The sequence below is a fragment of the Rhinolophus sinicus genome, linkage group LG04 (genome assembly GCF_036562045.2).
Source record: "Rhinolophus sinicus isolate RSC01 linkage group LG04, ASM3656204v1, whole genome shotgun sequence".
NCBI classification, from domain to species: domain Eukaryota; kingdom Metazoa; phylum Chordata; class Mammalia; order Chiroptera; family Rhinolophidae; genus Rhinolophus; species Rhinolophus sinicus.
Window position 1 is genome coordinate 142,602,299 of NC_133754.1, and position 21,961 is coordinate 142,624,259.

Below are 21,961 nucleotides of genomic sequence, written 5' to 3' on the forward strand. Positions count from 1 at the left end.
ATTTTTTGTTTTTTTCTGTTCCTTGACTAGACAGTTTCAGTTGACCTATCATCACATTCACTTATGCTTTATTTTTGCCTGTTCAGATCTTTTGAGCCCCACTAGTGAATCTTTTATTTCAGTTATTGTTTTTCTCTAGAATTTCCAGTTGGCTCTGTTTTGTAAGTTCTATCTCTATTGATATTCTCTATTCAATGAGAATTGTTCTCTTACTTTCCTCTAGTTCTTTAGACATGGTTTCCGTTAGTTCATTGAACATTTTTAAAATGGCTGTTTTAAAGTCTTTATAAGTAGATTTTTGGGCTTCCTTAGGGACACATTCTATTGACTGCTTTTTGTCCTATGTATGGGTCATACTTTCCTGTTTCGTTGAATGTGTTGTAATTTTTTTTTAAACTGGACAGTTTAAATAGCATGATGTGACAACTCTGAAATCAGTTATCCTCTTCTCCCGTAGGCTTTTTTGTTGTTGATGATGATGATGTTATTTAGTTTTTTTATAAGTATTCTGTGAAGTCTTATTTTCTTTGTTGTATGTGACTACTGAAGTGTCTGCTATGTTAGCTTAGTGGTCTCCTGATAATTGGACAGATACTTCCTTAAATGACAGGAACCAGTATGTCTCCTAGTCTTTGTTGAGGGTCTTTGGATGCATGTTGGGTCACACCTTCAGCAATCAGCTGGGCAGATTTTCACTTTCCACCAAGGTTCAGATGTTTTTCTTGAGTACATGCCCCCTGAATTGTTGCAAGCTTTGCTTAATTTGCAGTGCAAGTTTACCACTCTATTTAGGCTTTTACTTACTGTTTGCACAGAGCCCCAGGATGATACTTCTTTGTACAGAAACTGTGAAAGCTGAGGACCTCCTCAGGTCTTTCTGGAGCATACAGACAGCCCTGATCGTGCACAAAGTTCTAGTCAGACGTGTGGCCTTCTGGATTCCAGGAGCTTCCAAAGTCTCCAATGGGCATTCCATTCTCTAGCTTTTCCTTTTAAGTTTTTTTGGTTAGCTTCTTATTTGCCACAACTCTTATTGTGAGTCCGGCAACAGTGGTGTTAAACAATTGCCACTGATTGTTTTTAACAAATGTTTTCAGGAAAAGGCTGTTTTGCAGTGAGCAAGCTGTGGAGTCAGGTCAAATAAAGATAAGGCTTGCATATAAGGTTTTCCAGGAAACTTCCAGACAGATCAGATAATGACAGTTCTCTGAGAAAGAATTTGAAAAAGCTCTAATCCTGTTCTGACCTCTCCAGTGGCTGCTAGACTGCTGACTTCACTATGATTGTGGGCTGTTGGTTTTCAAGGCTAAATTGGAATTGAGGTGAGGGGAATGGGACTAGGGAGTGTTCAAAATACCACAAAGCTTGCTGTTTTTTCCCCCCAAGATTCAAGCATTTTTCTTGAATAAACACTTTCTGGATTGTTGCAAGTCTTTGTTTAGATTCTAGAGCCCTAAAAAAGTTAATTTTGACAATTTTTGTCAATATTTTCATTTCTTTTATGGAGGAGTGATTTTTCAGAGTTCCTTATTTCACGATTCCTGATGACATCCAAATCTTTTCTGTATCTACAGAAAAATGTTGCTGGGATTTTAATAGGAATTGCATTAAATGTGTATATCAGTTGGGGAGAATTGAAATCTTTACTGTATTGAGTCTTCCAATCTGTGGACACGGTATGTCTCCATTTATTTAGATCTTTGATTTCTTTCATCAACATTGTAGTTTTCAGCATACAAATCCTCAGTGTGTTTAGTTTAGATTACACCTAAATTTTTCATTTCTTTTCTTCCCACCCTTCCTTTCTCCATCCATGTTTCTTTCTGTCTCTTCCCCTCCCTCATTCTCTCCCATCCCCCACCTTAACAGATTCCTTGGCATTTTATACGTAGGCAATCAAGTCATCTACAAATGGGGACAACTATTTCTTCCCTTCTGATTTGTATGCCTTTTACTTCTTTCCATCCCTTATTGTACTAGCTAGAACTTCTAGCACTGTGTTGAATAAAAATAGTAAGAGTAGACGTCTTTGCTCCTGATCTTAGGAGGAAAGAAGGAAAGAATTCAGTTTTTCACCATTAACTATAATATTAGCTATAGTTTTTTTTATAGACATTCTTTATCAAGTTTAGGAAGTTCCACTCTATTCCTGTGTTTCTGAGAATATTTATCATGAATGAATGTTGAACTTTGTCAAATGCTTTTTCTGCATCTATTGATATGATCATGTACATGTCCATCTTTAGCTTGTTAATATGATGGATTACATTGATTTTTGAGTATCAAATCAACCTTGCATGCTTGAAATAAACCCTGCTTGCTTGTGGTGTATAAATATATAATTCCCTTTGCATACTGTTGAATTCTGTTTGCTAACGGTTAAAGGATTTTTGTGTCTATTCATAAGGGATATTGCTCTGTAGTTTTGTTTTGTAGTGTCTGTCTGCTTTTGGTATCAGGATAATAGCTAGCTTTATAAAATGAATTGGGTAGTTTCCTCCTCTTCTATTTTTTGGAAGAGAGTGTGTAGAATTGCTAATTTTTTTAATATTCTGAATAATTCTTAAGTAACACTGTGGATCTGAAGCTTTTAGGGGTGGAGTTTAAAATTATGAACTCAATTTACTAAATAGTTATAAGCTCCCTAAATAATCTATTTTGTATTGGATGAATTGCAGTAGTATTTTTTGAGGAATTGTTCCATTTTGTGTAAATTGTCAAACTTATGTGTGTATAAGTTCTCTTGTTATTCTTTAGATGTCTGTAGGATCTGTAGTGATACAGTGATACCCCTGTTTCATTCCTGATATTGATAATTTGTGTCTTCTAGGATTGTTTTTTGTTTCTTTGTGTTGTCAGTCTTGCTAGAGGTTTGTTAATTTTATTGCTTTTTTCAAAGAACCAGCTTTTGGTTTCATTGATTTTTTCTTTTGTTTTTTTATTTTCGGTATCATTGATGTCTTTTCATATCTTTATTATTTCCTTTCCTCTGCTTAGTGTGGGTATATTTTACTCCTTTTTTAGGTTAAGGAAAGAAATGAAGGGCATGGTGGGTATTTGAAAAGGTAGTAGGGTCAATGGGTTGAAGGGCCCTGCAGGGTCAAAGGGTAGTTGGAATAGGAGTACCATAGTAAGTAAAATGGAAGGAAAGGAAATGGTGATTGAAGAGTAAGATTGTGGAATACAGCTTTCAGAAGTGGTATGATTTGGGGGATTTATGTGATTTAGAATATAATACTAAGAGAGTTAGCTAGAGGAGTTTAGCAAAGATAGTTGAAGTTGAAGAAGTCAGGAACACAGAGGCCAAACAATTAGATTGATTTTTCTGTGTGTATGTTGAAATCTCATGATGACAGGCCTAATGATTGAGAGGAAGACAGAGTCAGTCTAGTGCTAAAGTCATCCATGGATGAAGGGCATGAGGATGAGTTTTGAGGGAGGTAGTTAATGTAGCAACAAAGGTCATGTCTGATAAAGTCTATCCCATGGGCTTTAAGGAAGTGAAGTGGGGCTCAGTTAACAGGGGAAGTAGTACAGTGGCGATTAATGAGGACCCCTCCTCATCTCTGAAATACTCAGAAGGATTATGGCCACCACTAAAAGGGTCACCACTTCAGAGGGCTCTAGGGAGCAGTGGTGTCTTCTAGGAATAGCCAAGTTTTAGAACAAGAAGACCGTTCAGAGAAATGGAAGGTAAAGAGCAGCATGGGAATAGTATCCTAGTGAAGACTGGTGATCCTGGAGGCTTGGACTTGCTACTGTGCCTGAACTAAACATGGGTATGATGAAAACGGCAGTTTCTCGGATGGTTTTTTGGAGCTATATTGTCTATTTTGCTGGTAGTGCAAAGGTTATATTTGTTAAATTTCTTGTCCTTTTTCACGGACTTGGACTTCCTCATGTTGTGTTTCATGATTCTTAATTCTATACCTGCCTTCTATGACATGCCAGTTTATTCTCCTGAATGGGCGGACTTCATGGGTTTCCTGGCTGAACACGGTGGCTTCTTGTAAGCGTCTTTGTTTTAGGCCCATTGGACGTTGTTACTTTTCAGATACGTAACTTACTTTTTTCAAATATCTTTTTTCTATCCTTCACATTTGGTATAGAAGATGGGGTTTTGCTATATGTTTAGTTCATTATCCTGACACTGTCAAAGCTAAACTTTTAGGAAGAAGAAATTGATACCAACCCAAATTTCCAGCAATAGGGAATGGGAAAAAATCTGGTATATCCATGTAATGACATTATGCAGATATTAAATTTTTATTTTGCAAGGACATAGGGGATAATGAGAAACTGTTCTGAATACATTTTTAGTGATGCCATTTAGTAAAGCATATGTTCTACTGTTTCCCCAATAGTAAGACCTGCTGCACAATCAGCTTTAATGCTTCTTTTGGAGCAAAAATTAATATGAGTCAGTATTATATTATATTATATTACATTATATTGTATTATACCGAGTCTTATATTTTTGCTCCAGAAGACGCACTAGAGCTGATTGTCTGGCTAGGTCTTATTTTTGGGGAAACATGGTATAGACAGGCATTAAAATGTAAATGTTTAAGGACATTAGGATTATAGATTTTTATTTCTGTATTTTCCATATTTTCTATAATGAAATATTACTTTTACAATGGAGAGGGAGTAAATGAGACTTGGAAATAAAGTGAGCTAATACGCGAATTGTGTAATATGTTAATCATATCTATTTTAATACAAAATTCTATTGTAAAAAAAATAAGTTGGGTGCATAAGTATATATTTATGTGTATGTGTTAAAATCTTAACTGTCTTAGGTAAACTATAGTTTTAACAAAATTTCACTGACAACTTACATGAATTTTCAAAAACAATTTACAGAAAAACAATAGAAGTCAACAAATCTAAACTTATAGCTTGATGTTTTAAAATCTCACAATATTAATTTGAAGTGTTAGTAGAAAATAATTTTGTTGAAAAGTTTATTTAATAGGGCGACATAATCATTTCTATTACTACTTTATTGAAAGTATCATAGCCACATGACTTTTAATTTCAGCCTTAAGATGTGAAACATGTATTTACTTCCTATAAATATTTAGAAATCTAAGTATTTTGTTTATTCAGCAAATATTTAATGAGTACTAACTATACTAAGCACTGCTTTAGATACTTGGAATATACTAGTGAACAAATAAAAAGATTTAGGTAGTCTGGTAGGAGTAACAGTCTAATTCTAGCAGGATACCTTTTAGTGAGGAAAACACCCATGTTCTTAAGAGTGTTTGCATTTTTAAAACTGTATTACTATAAAGCCTCATAAACCAGGAGAAAAAACAATCGCCAGTACTAACCTACTTTTGTTTTATTAGATCGAGGAACTTCAGCAGGCTTTAACAGTAAAACAAAATGAAGAACATGACCGACAGAGGAGAATAAGTAATACCCGCAAAATGATAGAAGATTTGCAAAATGAACTGAAGACCACAGAAAACTGTGTGAATCTTCAACCCCAAATTGATGCCATTACAAATGACCTGAGAGAAGTTCAAGATAAAAGGGAATTATGTGAAGGCGAGATCATCGATAAGCATAAAGAGAGGGAAACTCTAGAGAAGGAGAAAAAGAGTAAGTTTTATTAAACTTAGTGTGAAGAGATGTTTATAAAATGGAGCTGTATCTCTGATGATGGGTTTTCTTCCTCCCTTGATATCTCTTTAAATGTTCAAGTCTCCCTATTGAGGAAGCTTAGCTCAGTTCTCCAACGTTACGGCCTTAATTGTCTATCATGTATCACGACTTGCCCCTGACTGGCCATTGTCTTAGGTCAGACTTTACAGAGTCACTCAGTATTATTTCTCAGATCAAATTAATTCTAGCCTTCATAACCTTCCATTTGCTTTGCTCCTTGAAACCGGTCCAGTTTCATGTTTGCTTTTTTCCCTGTAGACCATGTGGGTAGATCTATAGCATTATTCAAATAGAGGTGATCTTATAATCTGTCTGCTCAGTATATATGACTAAGATGAGTTAAAAAAGAACACATTTTTATATTTATCAAAGTACTAGATGTGTATGATTTAAAAAAAAAAAAAATTAGAACAAAAGGGTAGCCTAACCCCTTTTTAGCTTCAAGACCCACTCTCAAGAGTAAGCACTTTTAATGGGATTTATAGATGATGTAATACAGAATTGTACACCTGAAATATATGTAATTTTACTAACAATTGTCACCCCAATAAATTTAATAAAATAAAACTTAAAAAAAAAAAAAAGAGTAAGCACTTTTAAATATTTCAGCAGTTTTCTCTGCTAGTCCTTATAGTTGCAGCATATTCTTATTCCACCATAGCTTGATTTCTGAATTTTGTACATTATCTTTTGTTATTTTAGATACAGATTTCAGCTCATAATTCCCCTCCCTGTTTTGTAATAGCTCAAATGAGACTATATTAACATTAGTTATTAATCATTAAAATTTATTAATATTGATTTATTATGAATAATGTATCTTTTGTCATTTAACAATTGTCACTACTTCTTGAATGTACACTGTAAGCCCAGAATACTAGTACTCTTGTCCTTTTTACTTTCATCCTTTCTCACACTCTAAATTCTCTAATCTGTACTTTGGTTTTTATATCTTCAGGACTGAAAACATTGAGAGCTATAATCAAGTTTTATGTGCTCTGTTTATGAGTTAATTCTAAAAGCCAGAAATATTTAGTATTACTTATGTTATTACAACAATGAAACTTATTCATAGCAGAGCCAGGTAGTATATTATGATCTAATTTCCTTTTATTGATAGCTTTTTTAAGTTTTAATTTACGTTTTTTAAAAAAGCACCATTTGTTTTAGTGTTTCCTTAAGTTGAAAAAAAACAACAACTATCTTACCTGACTTTCTCTTGAGTTCTGGAGCTTTCCATTGTCCTTCCTAACTGATGGTTCTCAAGGCCTTCTGCATGGCAGTCGTCTGGGATTTGTCTCAGATCCTTTTCTGTGTTGGATAAAGCTATTTCTGAATTCCACGTCTTCTATTTTTCTTAGTCCCTTATTTTGTTACAGGTTCAGAGAACCTCCTAAGAGATATTTGGGAACTAATATCAGCGTCTTTGCATCCCTGGAAATATCTTTATTCCATTATCCCCTTTCCTCAGTTTTGTTGTATATATGATTCTAATTTGAAAATAATTTTTCTCTCAAAAATTTGAATGCTTATTATGACTATCTTGTGATTGGAAATCTAGTATTTTCTCATTCTTTCGTATGTGACTTATTTTTGATAGCTTAAAGATCGTCTTTTATCTCAGGTCTTTGAAAATTTGAGAATGGTTTGTCCGGGTTACATACATGTAAGAACTCTTGACAATTGTTAAATGACAAAAGAAGATACAATAGTACTGTGCTGGGTGCTTGCGGACTAGTGTTTATAACATGTGGATCTCAGATAATCTTTTGTATCATTAATAGAATGTTTTACAGATGAAAGTTTTCAGAGAAACAGTAACTTGATTTATTCTTTAATTTTAGGTGTGAATGATCAGATTGTACAGTTTGACAATCTTATGAATCAAAAGGAAGATAAGCTGCGACAGAGGTACCGTGACACATATGATGCTGTTTTATGGCTGAGAAATAACAGAGACAAATTTAAGCAAGGAGTCTATGAGCCCATAATGCTTACGGTAAGAAATTTTATTCATCTTGGTAGAATCCATGAGTTCTATTATTGTAATCATTATAGATTTTTGTTGTTTTAAGAATTCTTTGTCTTAATTTACATCCCTGGTTTTCTGTTGTCAGACTTGGGGCAACTGATATACTGCTTAATCCATACACCGGTTTTTTTTTTTTAAGGGGCCCTTGATCAATAATGAAAATGGCTCTTTACTGACTAAGAATCATGTATAAAATTAGCTTGGTTAGCGGGTTGTTTCTGGCAGTTGGTATTCTGAGGTCATAGTAGGCAATAGATTAGGTGCTACCAAAGGGATAGGAAACCAGAAAACTGCTGTAAATAATTATGTTGACATGAGGTACCTGATAGAAGATAGACAAGAGAAATTACCTGCTACAAAAACAGTGTTCTGAGGATTCTGAGTGAAACAGTGTCTTGACCTCATAAACATTTGATAGCTCTTATATGTAACATAAACCAAAAACTTATCCAAAAGTGACTTCATTGTTTTTGCTAGATAACTTTTTTTACTTTAGAAAAGAATGTACTGTAGATCCTTGCAGGATTCATGAAAAGTTCTACTTTTCTGTAATTCATGTTTGTGTTACACTTTATTAAATCATTTCATGTAGTTTTTTTCTTTTATTGTATCTTACATTATATTAGCAAAATTAATATGCATAATGTATTCTCTGCTAGCTCAGGTATGTATTATTAGAATATTTTTGGCAGATCAAGAAGGGAATATATATATTGGATGCAGGCATTATTGTTTTGCTTAATCTAATAAGGATTGGAAGAAAATATAACAAAAATACATTGAGATCCTTAGTATAGTAAATTACAATCAAGTGTAGTTGTCAACAAATTTTTATTAAAATGCCAGCCTCAAAATAATACTTAGAACTTTATTAGATTTGTTATCCTCTTGTCACTTGATTTTCTAATAATAGCCTATTACCAAATTGAATTACTAGCTGGCATATATTGACATTTTAAATTATGTTTGAATCTTTGAGATAAAGATATACTCTGCTTTTTTTTAACCCTTCCTGGAATAACCCTTCACCTTTCCTACCACCTCCTTCCAACTGTATTCCCACACACTTACTTAACCCTTCAAGATTTAGTTGAAATGTTACCACCTTCGTAGGCAAATTCGCAATTTGTAAACTTAAAATTTTAGTCATATACTGTAATTGGCCATGTATAATGTGCTCCTGTGTATAATACACACCCATGTTTTTGGCCCAAACTTTAGGGAAAAAAATGTTTTGTTTTAATTCAAATTTTTATTTGTTTACTTTTAGGTACTTGTTTTTTGTATAGTAAAAGAATTTTAGCATTTATTTTTTAACATATTATGGTACAAGAAATTTTATGTAAGAAATAATTACAAAACACAAGAACAGATATAAGATACAAGAAATTTTACGTACCGGTCACAAATTTATAATATTTACACATCATAGAAGGATAAAAACTCTTCATCATTGCAAGTTTATTATAAGTTCAGCAAAACTGATTATTGTATTCCAGGGTATTATTTTGCAAACGGGTATCGTTACTGATTTCTAGAGTTATACTTTTAACCCATAAGCATAAATAAAACAATTAAAAACACTTATATAGATAGGGAATTAGTACTATCCACATATAATGTACATCCTATTTTTCCCTCACAAATTTGGGCAAAACAGTGCGCATTTTACATGGCAAAATACGGTAACTTGTCAATTAGCAGTCTGTTTCCATGAGTTATTTCTAATAGTTCCATTGTAGAATTGGAGAAATGTGCAGATTTTTTTTATTCTTAAACATTCCTCACAGTAGTATTTATAATAGCAGAATGATGGGGCTAAAGAACAAAATTTTCAAAGACATTGATTAGTTACATAAATTATATCCTTATGTTGGAATACTATGCAGACATTAAAAATGTTGCTCTAGGTCTTTATTTATATAAAAGGACATTTGTAACATGTTAGTGAATCATAAAACAGGTTACAAGATAGGATGTATAGAAAGTTTTCATTTTTAAAAAATGTTGAAATAGGATGCTGCCATCAACTACCAGAGCAATGGAATGCTACATACGCTTCCTGTGTCTACCTGTGTCTGTGTCTTACTTCTGTGGCTGTGAAGATGTATCTTTGGAGCACTTTTCCAAATATTTTCTTCACCAATCTCATGAGAAGGAGCATGCTAAGAAACTGATGAAGCTGTACAACTCAAGGAAGGTGGCCAAATCTTCCTTGAGGATATCAGGAAACCAGACAGTGAATGCAATGGAATATGCATTACACTTGGGAAAAATTGTGAATCAGTCACTACTGGAAATGAACAAACTTCTCAGTGAATGGCCCCCTACTTGTGTGACTTCCTTGAAACTTATTACCTAACTTAGCAGGTGAAATCCATGAAAGAATTGAATGACCATGTAACCAACTTATACAAGATGGGGGCTCCAGAATCTGACCTGACAGAATATCTCTGACAAGTACACCCTGGGAAAGAAGGATAATGTGAGCTAAGTTCTAGAGGGGCTTATCCATACCTATAAAAAAAAAAAGCGTGACTTCCTATGGTCATATTGGGGTTACTTTACCCTTTTTATAAGTTGTAGCAAATACCCACACATATTCTTTCATTTGTACCATTTCTTTCAATAATGTAATTTGGTACCAAAAAAAAAAAATTTGTGAAACAATGGGCACTATTTATAGTGTCTCTGTCCAGGTCATAGTATTTTATGTGGTTTTAATTTTGTTTGCTTGTGTTACTATCTAATCTTTTAACCCATATTTATTCCTATGAGGTAATACACTGTTTTACTGTACCCATTTTAGGAATGAGATAGCTAATGTTTTCAGATATTTGAATAATATTTGATCAAGGTCACACACAGAATTTGAAATGACATCTATCTGATCCCAAAGCCCTAGCTTTTAATTGGTATGCTGAATTTTCTTACATATATATTTAAGTATATATGAAACATAAATATTTTCTTTCATAAAATTTTATTTTTTTAAGAGTAGATTTCACTTTCCACAGATAGCATTTTTTGTATACCTCTGTTATGGAGATTTATCACGCTCTGCTTTTTAACATACTTGTCATCTGCAATAAATAATAAATTGTATTCTTCTTGAAACAATTTGTTTTCCTGACCTATCTTGTATCTTAGTAGTAGTATCTTCAGTACCATTGAGCCTCAACATGAGGAAATGCCTAATTAGTTAATATATATTTTTTAAATTAGTTAATATTTTTAAATAAATCATTAAGTTTATGCTCTAGTGGTACAAACCTTGGGTTTCTCTTGAAGACACTAACAGTTATAATTAATCCATAGCTGGTTATTTTCCATTAGTTTCATAAAGTTTTATTCATTTCTTTGTGGTTTTGTGCCAGTTGGTTATTGCCATGTATAGTATGAATTCCTCTCAAAAATTTAAAAAAAAAAGTATTAGAAGTTTAGAGACAGATAAGAGATGTTTATACTCTTAGGTCACAATCTAAGACTGTTTCAGTGTTTTCAATGAGTTGACCAGAAAGGAACTTATTTATTAGATAGTACGAAAATTGCTACGCATCAGATACTATTCAAGTCTTAGCTTTCTTTTTACTATGTATTAGATGTTTCAGAGTAATAAATAGATGTTTTACAATGTTGACCCTTCAATACCAAGTTCTTTTTTTCTTTTCTCCCTTTTTCTCAGCCATTAAATTTAAGTAAATCTAAGTTAAACATAATTGTTCTGGTAATCAGTTTGGATTTCATGGAAATCAACTTATTTTTTTCTTTTTGTTTTGTTTAGATCAATATGAAAGATAATAAAAATGCCAAATACATTGAAAATCATATTCCATCAAATGACTTGAGAGCCTTTGTATTTGAGAGTCAAGAAGATATGGAAGTTTTCCTCAAAGAGGCAAGTACTTACTAATAATATTTTGACTCACTTGGCACTCATCTTTTAGTGAATTTTAAAATTCAAACTAAAACAGAAAGTGATGATTGATTTTACCAGCAGTAACTCTCGTGTAAAAATCACTTACTTTTGCTAAATTTTTTCTTATCTATGCCATTATTAGGGAATGAGGTTGTTTTATAAGAACAACAGCCCATAATTCCCTGTGTAACATGTTTTGAAATTATCATTTGGAATTAATATGAAGAGTAATTCTGTCATTAAGAGATAGAAACATCATAATGCTGGACCTGTGGTCTTGGACGTCCTTTTGGTAAATTTATTGAGATGAACTCAGTTTTTCTTTGGATGGGAAATCAATATGTGATGTTTATGATATAAATAAAACCACTTCAAAAAGAATGAGAATTTTGTATCTGGCTAGAAAACACCACTGCCCAAGAATTTAAGCCACAGAAAGGAAGCATGGCTTAGTAATTAAGAGCACAGACTCTACAGATAGGCTGTCAGGATTTGAATTCTGGTTTTGCTGCTAACTTGGGCAAGTTGCCTAAATGTTTTGTGCCTTAAGTTTTCTCATCGCTAAATTGGAGATAATATTATCTATGTCAAAGATTTTTGGTTTGGGATTTGGCAGAGAATGTGAATATATGGTGACTGGATAAAAAGGTTGAATGAATAAAATTATAAAATGGACTCCAAAAACGTTAAACATTTGTGTATTTTAGAACTATTTAAGCCCCACCAGTGAGTTAGTAATATGGTGTCAGCTGATTGAAGTAGATTGCTTGGGTTACAAGTCTGTGAGACATGGCACAGACTTCTGAAGGGTGTTCAGTTAGGTTCAGTAGATGATTTCTGTTTTGCAAATTGCCAGCTTAGCCTACACTAAATACCTTGCTTTGCCTCAGAAATCCATGCTTCCTCTGTGCTGAGTATTTGAACCATATTTGATAATATGACACTGGTTTCTGAAAATTTGACCTTTATTATTTTTTGTTGTGCTGTACACAATGAACTTTCCATAGCTTCTCATCAGTAGTACCAGAATTTCCTCTTACATGTATGACTTTTTATGTATTTTAAATTGTGAAATTTATTGAATATAAGCTGCTTCTGTAGTTATATCTATTAGAGTACATTTCCCATTCTTTAGTAACTTACAAAACATCTTCAGTTTTTGCTATGTAGTATACTACCATCACAAATTTTGTCATCTCTGAGTACTAACTATACTAATATTTTTCTTTTTTTAATTAGTGTATTGGGGTGACAATTGTTAGTAAAGTTACATAGATTTCAGGTGTACAATTCTGTATTACATCATCTATAAATCCCATTGTGTGTTTAATATTTTTCTTTAAATCACTTTTTATTACTCAAAATATTCTAAAAGGAAGTATAATATCACCACCAAAGTAGAAAGCGAATAATTTGCTTAATAATAAAGATAATAAAAACAGTTGAGTAAATCCTAGATCTGTACTGTTGCTTATTGAAAACAGAAGGCATGATTTTTTTTTTTTAAAGGAGATAATAAGTTGAGGACATGCTGACAACATACAGCAGCTTTCTCCTTGGTATGATTAGGGTATTGAAAGGGAATTGAAAAGGAAATTATTTTCTCATTGGGTAATTCAGTTTTACTTAGTGTAACCACTAAAACAATACATTTTAAAAACTTAAATGAACCCTATATACTAGTGTCATTGATAGATTGACTCATGGCCAATATTGTTTCATCTGTACCTTCAGTCCTCTGTTTCCTTTTAATAATTTTATTTGCATATAACTTTAAACTTACAGAAAAATGGCAAGCAAACGCCAGATGTGTTTGGGTGTGGCTCATAACACATGTAGTGACCTGAGGTAGCTGGTAGGTGTTTGAGAGGAGTGTGTATGTGTGTGTATTTTGTGTACAAATTATGTGTATTGCTATGCAGCTCAGTTCATTTGGGTGTAGTTTTCTGCATTCACCTAGAGAATACCTTGTGTGTCTTATAGATACAATTACACATAAGCCAATGTGAAATTCATGTGTAATGCTTAAACGGTCCCCTAGTATATCAATTGCTTGGAACAAATTTGCCTTCAAAACAAGCATTATAGCAAAACTATTTTTCTCTTTGTAATTATATGTGTGGAGATACTTTGCGACTGTGTAATAAATATCCTGTTCTTTATGAAACTATCTAGTAAGTTTAAGAATCATTAATGATTCTAAGTTACTCCTTCTGTATTTATTAGTTGGCATTCTATGTGGAAGAGTTTGTTCTTTATTCACTTAATATAGATACATAGAATTTTATTTTTTTTGGATCATAATCCATAACTATCATTATTTTAATATTCAGATTATCCTAGATTTGGCCAGTGAGACCTTCCTCAAGTTAACTTTTGTGTTCTGTTGATACATTGCCATATGTTGAACATTGCTTACTTTTTGGCAAAACAAGATGTAACTCATCTTGAAATTAGTCTGGGCCTTAACAATCAGCCCTTTTCCTAAAGAACCTTAGTTCCTTCTGGAAACCAAGATCTGGGTACTAGATGTGTTCTTGCCACTACCGATAGTGTCTCATTTCTTCTCTACGTCTTTGCATGTAAACCCTCATACATATCTGTATTTCTGTATTTTATCTAGAGAGCAAGAGAACATTAGTGCACTGTGAGTTTACACTGATACTTGCAACTATAATCCAATGCAACAGGGTAGTCTTTTAGTCTTTCTCCTTTGCATATTTGTAATTTACTCCTGTAGCCGTGAAAAACATAGCCCCCCTTATCAACAGTATTATTTACTCATTTGTTCAAACCTAGAATTCTGTGAAAGTAGTTTTAAGAATTGCTAATCTGTGCCACCATAAAATTCCTCAATTTCACCATCCCATCATACCTCCATTAATTTCTTAGCATTGTTTGATCTTTTTCTTTTTCTTTTGTTCCCTCCTTCTTCCGCCTCTCCCGCTCCACCGCCTACCCCTCCGGTTCAAGCCGTTGTTTCTCAGTCTAGTTGTGTAGGACACAGCTCCCTGGCCCATGCTGGTATTATTTTGTTCAGGACTTTTGCATCTGTGTTCATGAGGGATATTATAATGTTTTCGTCAGGTTTGCTACCAACATGATACTGGTATCATAAAATGACTTGTGAAATGTCCCTCTTATTTTTTGAAAGAGTTCTGGTATTATTGCTTTCTTTACTGTTTCATAGAATTGATCAGTGAAAATGATAAAAGAAATGGACTATTTGTAAAAACACATAACTACAATATAAACACATAACTACAATGTCAAAGTCATTTTGATTGATAGTAGATGGTAATTAAAATATTTTCTTCTCCTTACATTCAGGTTCGTGACAATAAAAAATTGAGAGTAAATACTGTGATTGCTCCCAAGAATTCATATGCCGACAGAGCACCTTCAAGATCTTTGAATGAACTAAAGTAAGTCTTGAAAATATTATTAGAAATAACCTGTTGTTTTTGGATAATCATTTACCTCTTTTAATTATATTTTAATTATCTCTTCATATTTTAATTATCTCTTTGTCACATAAATATGTTTGTTATAGGCAGTGTTATATTCCCTTTTAGGATCACTACTTAAGTCTAAAAAAGGGAAAAATCTAGGCCCAGGAACAAACCATGGTATAGTTTATATATGAGGATGTTTTAAATCAGTGAAACAATATTACACTATTTAATAAAAGGTACTAAAATAGTTGGCTAGTTTATTGGAAAAATGAAATGATAAAGCATCACTTAATAATGCTAAAGTAATTTCCAGAAGGACTAAACGAAAAAATAGTGATTATAAAACAGCTGTAAGTAAATGTCTTAACTCTGGATGTAAGTAGACATTCTAAATATAAAAGCAATGGAAAAATAAAAAGAGATTAATAGCTTGTAATCATAAATATATTAAAATTAAACTTTGACAAAGAAATAAATCTCAATATTAGTCACTTAAGTGATTTGAAAATACGCAAAGAAAAGACTATTTTATTTGTTGTTTGTTGGCCACTTGTCAACTATCAGATTTTTTTAAAATGATATTTTAAGCTGAAAAACCTAATAGATGCCTTTTCTTTCAGACAATATGGATTTTTTTCTTACTTGCGAGAGTTGTTCGATGCACCTGCTCCTGTCATGAGTTACCTTTGCAGCCAGTATCATATTCATGAAGTTCCTGTAGGAACTGAAAGGACCAGAGAAAGAATTGAACGGGTATGAAAATATTCAATCAGTACCAAAAATGGAGCTTTGTTAAAATTTCTTAGGTTAAAGTCAAGGAAAAATTGTGAGAAATTTAAAGTAGCATGTTATTTTGTTGCTTTTAACCACACAAATTTTCTTTGTATTTTATATTTTTGATATAAAACAGTGGCTGTTGACTAATACTTGACGACAGGACTGATGTGGAATTATTGTCTTTCAGACAAATTACAGTTCAGGATGGTAGAACAGGATATAGAAATGTTTTGGTACACCCTCCCCTTAAAGCTTCCACTTAATATTGTCTCATATATGAATGACCATACTTAATAGGATCTCGTTTTCCTGGCTAGTATAGCTATATAAACTCTTAGTTCCTGTATTCTGCTAATGCTGCTTAGAATTTTCTTCTTAGAACCAATCTCCAAGACTGCAAACCACATTTGTTGTTGTCACAGGCAGAAACAGGGAAGAAATCTCTTCTAAAACAGGTTCTAAAAATCTCTTCTAAACACCAAGTTGCCGTATTAATACCACTTGTAAGCATCTAGGACCCAATTACAGACCTAACTGCTATTTATAATATTGAATTTGTAATATTGAAGTTATGAGAACATTTGTTTAAAATTTTTAACAACCAGTGTACAAATACGCCTAAGGTAATTCATTTGCAGTTTGGTGGCTCTACATACTTCATTAAAAGAAGATAGAAATAAGGGCTCATTACCAACTCATTTTGCAGAAATAAGCTAATTGTAGTAAGTTGCCCGTGTCTTCGATTTAAAATTATATCATTTTATGGTGATCATTTGGGGAAACCAAAAATATAACTCTCCATGTCAGTGTACTTCTGTTTTAGTTCAGTGGTGTTTAGACGAGAGGACAAGACCACATGCATAGACCAAACCAATTTCTGTCGTAACTAGGGATAAATAGAGCTACCTGAAGGTAACAGTATTAGGAATTCTTCACTATTGCAAAAAAACGATAGGAAATTTGGTTAAGGCTTTCATAGTTTTACTTTAGGGCAGAAAGGAACAACTACTGCACTTGGAAAATCCTTTTGCTTTTTGAACAGTGCTTCAAGTTGAATTATTTTTATGTACTTTTATTTTTTAACATTTTGTCACCCAGAGAGCTTTAACCTTACTGTTTGTACTAGAGAAATAGCATTGGAATTCATATAATTTAAAGTAAAATTTGTTCTTTTGTTCTCCTTCATCTCTTTTCAAGTATTTTTTCATTAACCAGTATGATGGTATTTTTTTAATCCTTGAACACATTGAATATTTCTTATACTTGATTATTCCGATGCCCAACTCAGTGCTATATAGTATGTAAGTACTCTATAAATCATGATGAGACACTTCTCAGACATGTGAATATGTAATAATGCCAAGTCAGGAAGTGTTTCCGACTCTTGGTAAAGCCCCTGGCATTAGCTTAGCTATCTTTTGGAAGATAGAGACCTTTGTTGAGTAAATTTACTGCATTTATAGCCTCAATCCTTCTGTTTCACATCCAGATAATGATAATAACAGCTCTATTTCTTCCTTAGACTAAAAATACATTTTTTAGTGTAAGTTTTGCTTTATTATTGAGTCCTAACATTTTTGGTTTCTAACAATGATTGTAATTATAACCTATCTCTGGAACTGTTCTTTCATTAATTTCTAAGGCTCTCCCCTTTGGTTAAATTGTCCGTTAACCCCTTTAGCTCATGATGTCCTTTTTGGTGGGAGTGCCTTTCCCTCACCATTTCTTGTCAGTTCATATCCCATTTAAAACTTATTTTCATGAAACTTGGGTAGGCTAACCTAATCTAGGCTTTCCTTTCATTCCAAATTATTCGTCATTTAAGGATGCCAGTTGATAACTTATTAAACTAATTGTGCTTAAATATGTTTTCTCTCTTCACTTAGACAATAAACTTCTGGAGAGAAACATACCACAAGAGTATTGGTAATGAACCTTTAGAGATGAGAAAAAACTGCACTGCTGTAGCTTATTCTTTAAAAATAGACAGAAATAGATCTAATTAATGTTAAGGTGTTTAGAATGTACTTTATGAAACTTCTTGTACAAGTTCTTGAGAGAAAAGATCCCCCAAAATACCAAAAAGTCTTTGAAATCCTTGAAAAGTATTTCCATTAAGTATTATCTCAAATATACAGGAATTGAATACAAGATTATGTATCTTTGAACAGTATATCTGAGGGCAAGGAACAGTAAATGACTTACCTGACATAACCCAGTTCAATGTAATGGACACTTGGCCCCTGGTATCGCTTCTGTAGATAGAACAAAGCTCCGAAAGTACACTTAGTTGGGAGAGATGGTATAGCGAAGGTAGACTATAGCCAACTTTGCTAGTGTTTTGATTTTCTCCTAATTTTCTCTTCCTTAGTGTTGTTATCTAAAATAACCTGAAATGTATCAACCACCTTTTTAGAAATGTTGTTGGATAAGTTTTAAAAAATGAAAGTACATCTACTATATTTTGATCTTCTAAAATTCACTTGGTCTGTATTTTTAATCCTTTTAGTCCTTTTAAGTATATCATAATTATTATTTGGTGTGCACTAATACTTATTTTACATTGTAGGTAATACAAGAAACACGGTTAAAACAAATGTATACAGCAGAAGAAAAGTATGTGGTGAAAACCTCTTTTTATTCAAACAAAGTTATTTCTAGTAACACATCCCTAAAAGTAGCCCAGTTTCTCACAGTTACTGTGGATCTAGAGCAAAGAAGACACTTAGAAGAACATCTAAAGGTTGGTTATTTTGATTTGAGTATTAGAAAAAAATATTAACTGGATTTATAAAGCTATAATTAGAACTCTTTTTAAAATATATTAATAATTTTGAATATCCCATAGGAAGTTAATAGAAAATTGCGAGCAGTGGAATCAGGGTTGATTGCCTTACGTGAGACAAACAAACATCTAGAACACAAAGATAATGAACTTAGACAAAAGAAGAAGGAGCTTCTTGAAAGAAAAACCAAAAAAAGACAGCTGGAACAAAAAATTAGTTCCAAACTAGGAAGGTAATTTGCAGCCTATTTGGTGGGGTGTGGGCTGGGGGCACAGAGCAGTATGGGGATGTTATTAACCCTGGAATGATACCACAAATCCGACAAGCATGTTTTGTAATCATTTCTCTCTCAAACTTGAATCCTACTGCCAGGGGAAATGAACAATAACTTATAGTTTCAAAGTTTTTCCCAAAGCCTACCATGTCGTAGCTCACATCTTTTTGTTCTTTTATGCTTCTTCCCTGTAGAATAAAGTTATAGATATTAATGACATAATCAGTCTTATTTTAATAGTAAATGACAACTCATTGCCTTGAGTAAGGTAACACTTTGTTTACCTTGAACAAATATAGTAGTGTTTCTAAATACATAAATTGAATCATATTTGAGGGGCATTAAGAAAATTTGTTCTTTTTTTTTAAGGCAAACAGTTGTCACTAACTTTTATTTTAAAAGTTAATAATGTACCTTGGTTGTTTAAGGCAAGATGTATCTTTAGTCTAACGCCCTAGGATTTTTTCCAACTTTAACCCTTCTCTTCATTCCTGTCTTCAATCATCTACAAACACTTAACCTTTACTGTGCAACTGCTGTATTGGACTGTTGTCTAAAACTAAACTTTCTCCTCATAAAGTAACATTGATTTTTGTAGTGAGATGACCTTTCATAACCATTACCAGCCCTCTGTCTCATAACTACAGTAATACACTTAGGAAGATAGCCGTGGTGACCAGGGTAGTAGTCTCTCCCTGACTGGTCCCCTCTCCATTCAGTGCCTCCAGAGTACTGTTGTCTAATTGATCTTCCTTTCATGTTCCTACCCCATTCAAGAATATCAGTTGTGGTTTCCTGCATTACTACGTGACATTTAATTAAACACTCTCTGAAAATGATTTTCAGGTTTTTCAAAACCTTGTTTTTACTCTACCACTAACAACTCATCTCCTTCCCCTCCTCAGTACTGTCCTCTGTGTACCATTCAGGCTTCGCTTCACAACATCCACTGAACTTGTTCATTTTTGTTTATTATTGCTTCCATCCTTTGTTCTTGCTTTATTCCCTGATGGCAACATAGTGTAGTGGAAAGAACTTAGACTTTGGTGCCAAACACATTTTACCCCTTAATCTGTGATCTTAAGTAACTTAATTTCTGAGCCTGCTCTTCATCTTACAGAACAAAGTATTTACTTTGAGGTTTGTTATATTGTCTTTCAGTTATGGTTGTTTTAGGATTGTTTTATTGTCTTTCCATTATGGGTTTTGTTTTTTACCTATTCATCAACCCACCCACCCCCCACCGCCCAGTTAAGCTGCTTAAGGGAAGGGGTTATGTTTAAACAATATTAATAACAGTAACAAGTAATACTTGTAAATCAATCAGTTATTGGGCCAGGCACTATGTAAATGTGTTACATATTTTACATCTTCACCACAGCTCTATAGGAGAGGTATATTATTTTAAATTTTTAGATGAAACTGAAACTCAGAAGAGTAACTTGTCCAGTTATATTGATTATAAGTGGCAAGGAGCAAATTCTGATCTATCTTTCTGATTCCAGATCCCATACTATATTAGCACTAACATTACCTAGGCTGCCCTGGGCACATAATATATTTCAAATACTTTTTGATCCTGAATGGTTGCATAAAATGATTGATTAATCCAGAAGCGAGCAGTTTATACATTTGGATAACATTGCTAAATAGCCCGTAAAACAGCAGGAAACCTAAGGATTTGAGTTCAATCCTTGTGTATAACTTTGATTTCCACATTATTACATGTTTCATACAGTTTAAAGCTGATGGAACAGGATACTTGCAACCTTGAAGAGGAAGAGCGAAAAGCAAATACCAGAATCAAAGAAATAAATGTTCAAAAAGCAAAACTTGTTACAGAATTAACAAACCTGATTAAGGTAAGGCATTTTCTTAATTTTAGTCATATTTTTATAGCAAGTAGATAAGATGGGGTAGTAAAATCTTAGCAAGAGATTTTTATAAATAATTTCAGCTTACTCTGTTATATGACATTTTCCATTATAGGTCAAGCAATTGGTTAAAAGCACCTAGTAGGCCAAATTATTTTATTCTAGATGACTTAATAGAAGACACAAGAAATAAAATTCTGTTGTGAGAAATAGTTAAAAAAGAAACTACTTGAGAGAGGTATCAGGCACATTAGAAAAAACATTTTTTATGGTTTACAATTTTAATGTATTATTTTTCTTAATTGTGAAACAAATTAACCTCTTACGGATTTTGTTCCTAGACTTGCACTTCTTTGCATATACAAAAGGTAGATTTAATTCTTCAAAATACTACAGTGATCTCCGAGAAGAACAAATTAGAATCAGATTATATGGCTGCATCATCACAGCTACGTAGTACAGAGGTAAAATTTTTGCTTTTATTTTTTTATTTTGGAGTTCTAGCCTCAGACCATTTGAAACCAATGTATATCATTTGTAGTATGTAGTTCTGTGTGCTCTTGAATTTACAAATTTAGTGCATTCTGTTATTTGATTAGGGGAGGGGTGATAATATATCATCAAAAAAGAGAAATAAAGAAAATCTAATCTAGTCACTTGAAAACTAAAGTCTCCTGTTAGCTTCCTTAACCCGTATAAAATATAGTCATTACTGTTCCCAAACAGAAGTAAACTGCAGATGAGTTCTAATCAATACTAAGAGTGGCCTTGGTGTGTAATCTTGGCAATTTAATCTTCTGTTTCTATCTATCTGTGAAATGATGATAAATATTGAAATAGTGTGGGTGAGGGAAATGTGATATACTTAGTTAACTTAAAACACAAAGAAAAGCGGGCAAAAAAAATGGTACTGACAATGGCATAGTTTTTGAGTCTTTCACATCCTTTGCCAAAACTAGAAGAGCAGCTAGTATAACATAACAACAACAAACCCATGGTCAGCATATACAACAAAACTAAGGTCAAGGTGTCCCTATTGGTACTATATAGTCTCGTACTAATCACCCAAAGTTAACGTCAGACCGCACAAGGGCACCGTCCCCAACAAGACTACCCTGACTTCAGACACCAGCTGCAAGTTCAGGGGTCCCCAGGCCACCTATATTTC

General features: G+C 33.1%; 1 protein-coding gene across 6 annotated transcripts in view; it reads left to right on the top strand.

Annotated features, from left to right (window-relative positions):
• The window catches only part of SMC5 (structural maintenance of chromosomes 5), a 68,287-nt gene that overhangs the window by 26,444 nt on the left and 19,882 nt on the right, over nt 1-21,961 (top strand). For all 6 annotated transcript variants that reach the window (XM_019730604.2, XM_019730624.2, XM_019730613.2 and 3 more), the window contains exons 9-17: nt 5,358-5,613; nt 7,521-7,675; nt 11,493-11,606; nt 14,958-15,052; nt 15,703-15,835; nt 18,429-18,602; nt 18,708-18,877; nt 20,658-20,781; nt 21,135-21,257. In XM_019730604.2, coding sequence (XP_019586163.1) covers nt 5,358-5,613; nt 7,521-7,675; nt 11,493-11,606; nt 14,958-15,052; nt 15,703-15,835; nt 18,429-18,602; nt 18,708-18,877; nt 20,658-20,781; nt 21,135-21,257 — 1,344 coding nt within the window. The remainder of the gene's footprint in view (nt 1-5,357; nt 5,614-7,520; nt 7,676-11,492; nt 11,607-14,957; nt 15,053-15,702; nt 15,836-18,428; nt 18,603-18,707; nt 18,878-20,657; nt 20,782-21,134; nt 21,258-21,961) is intronic.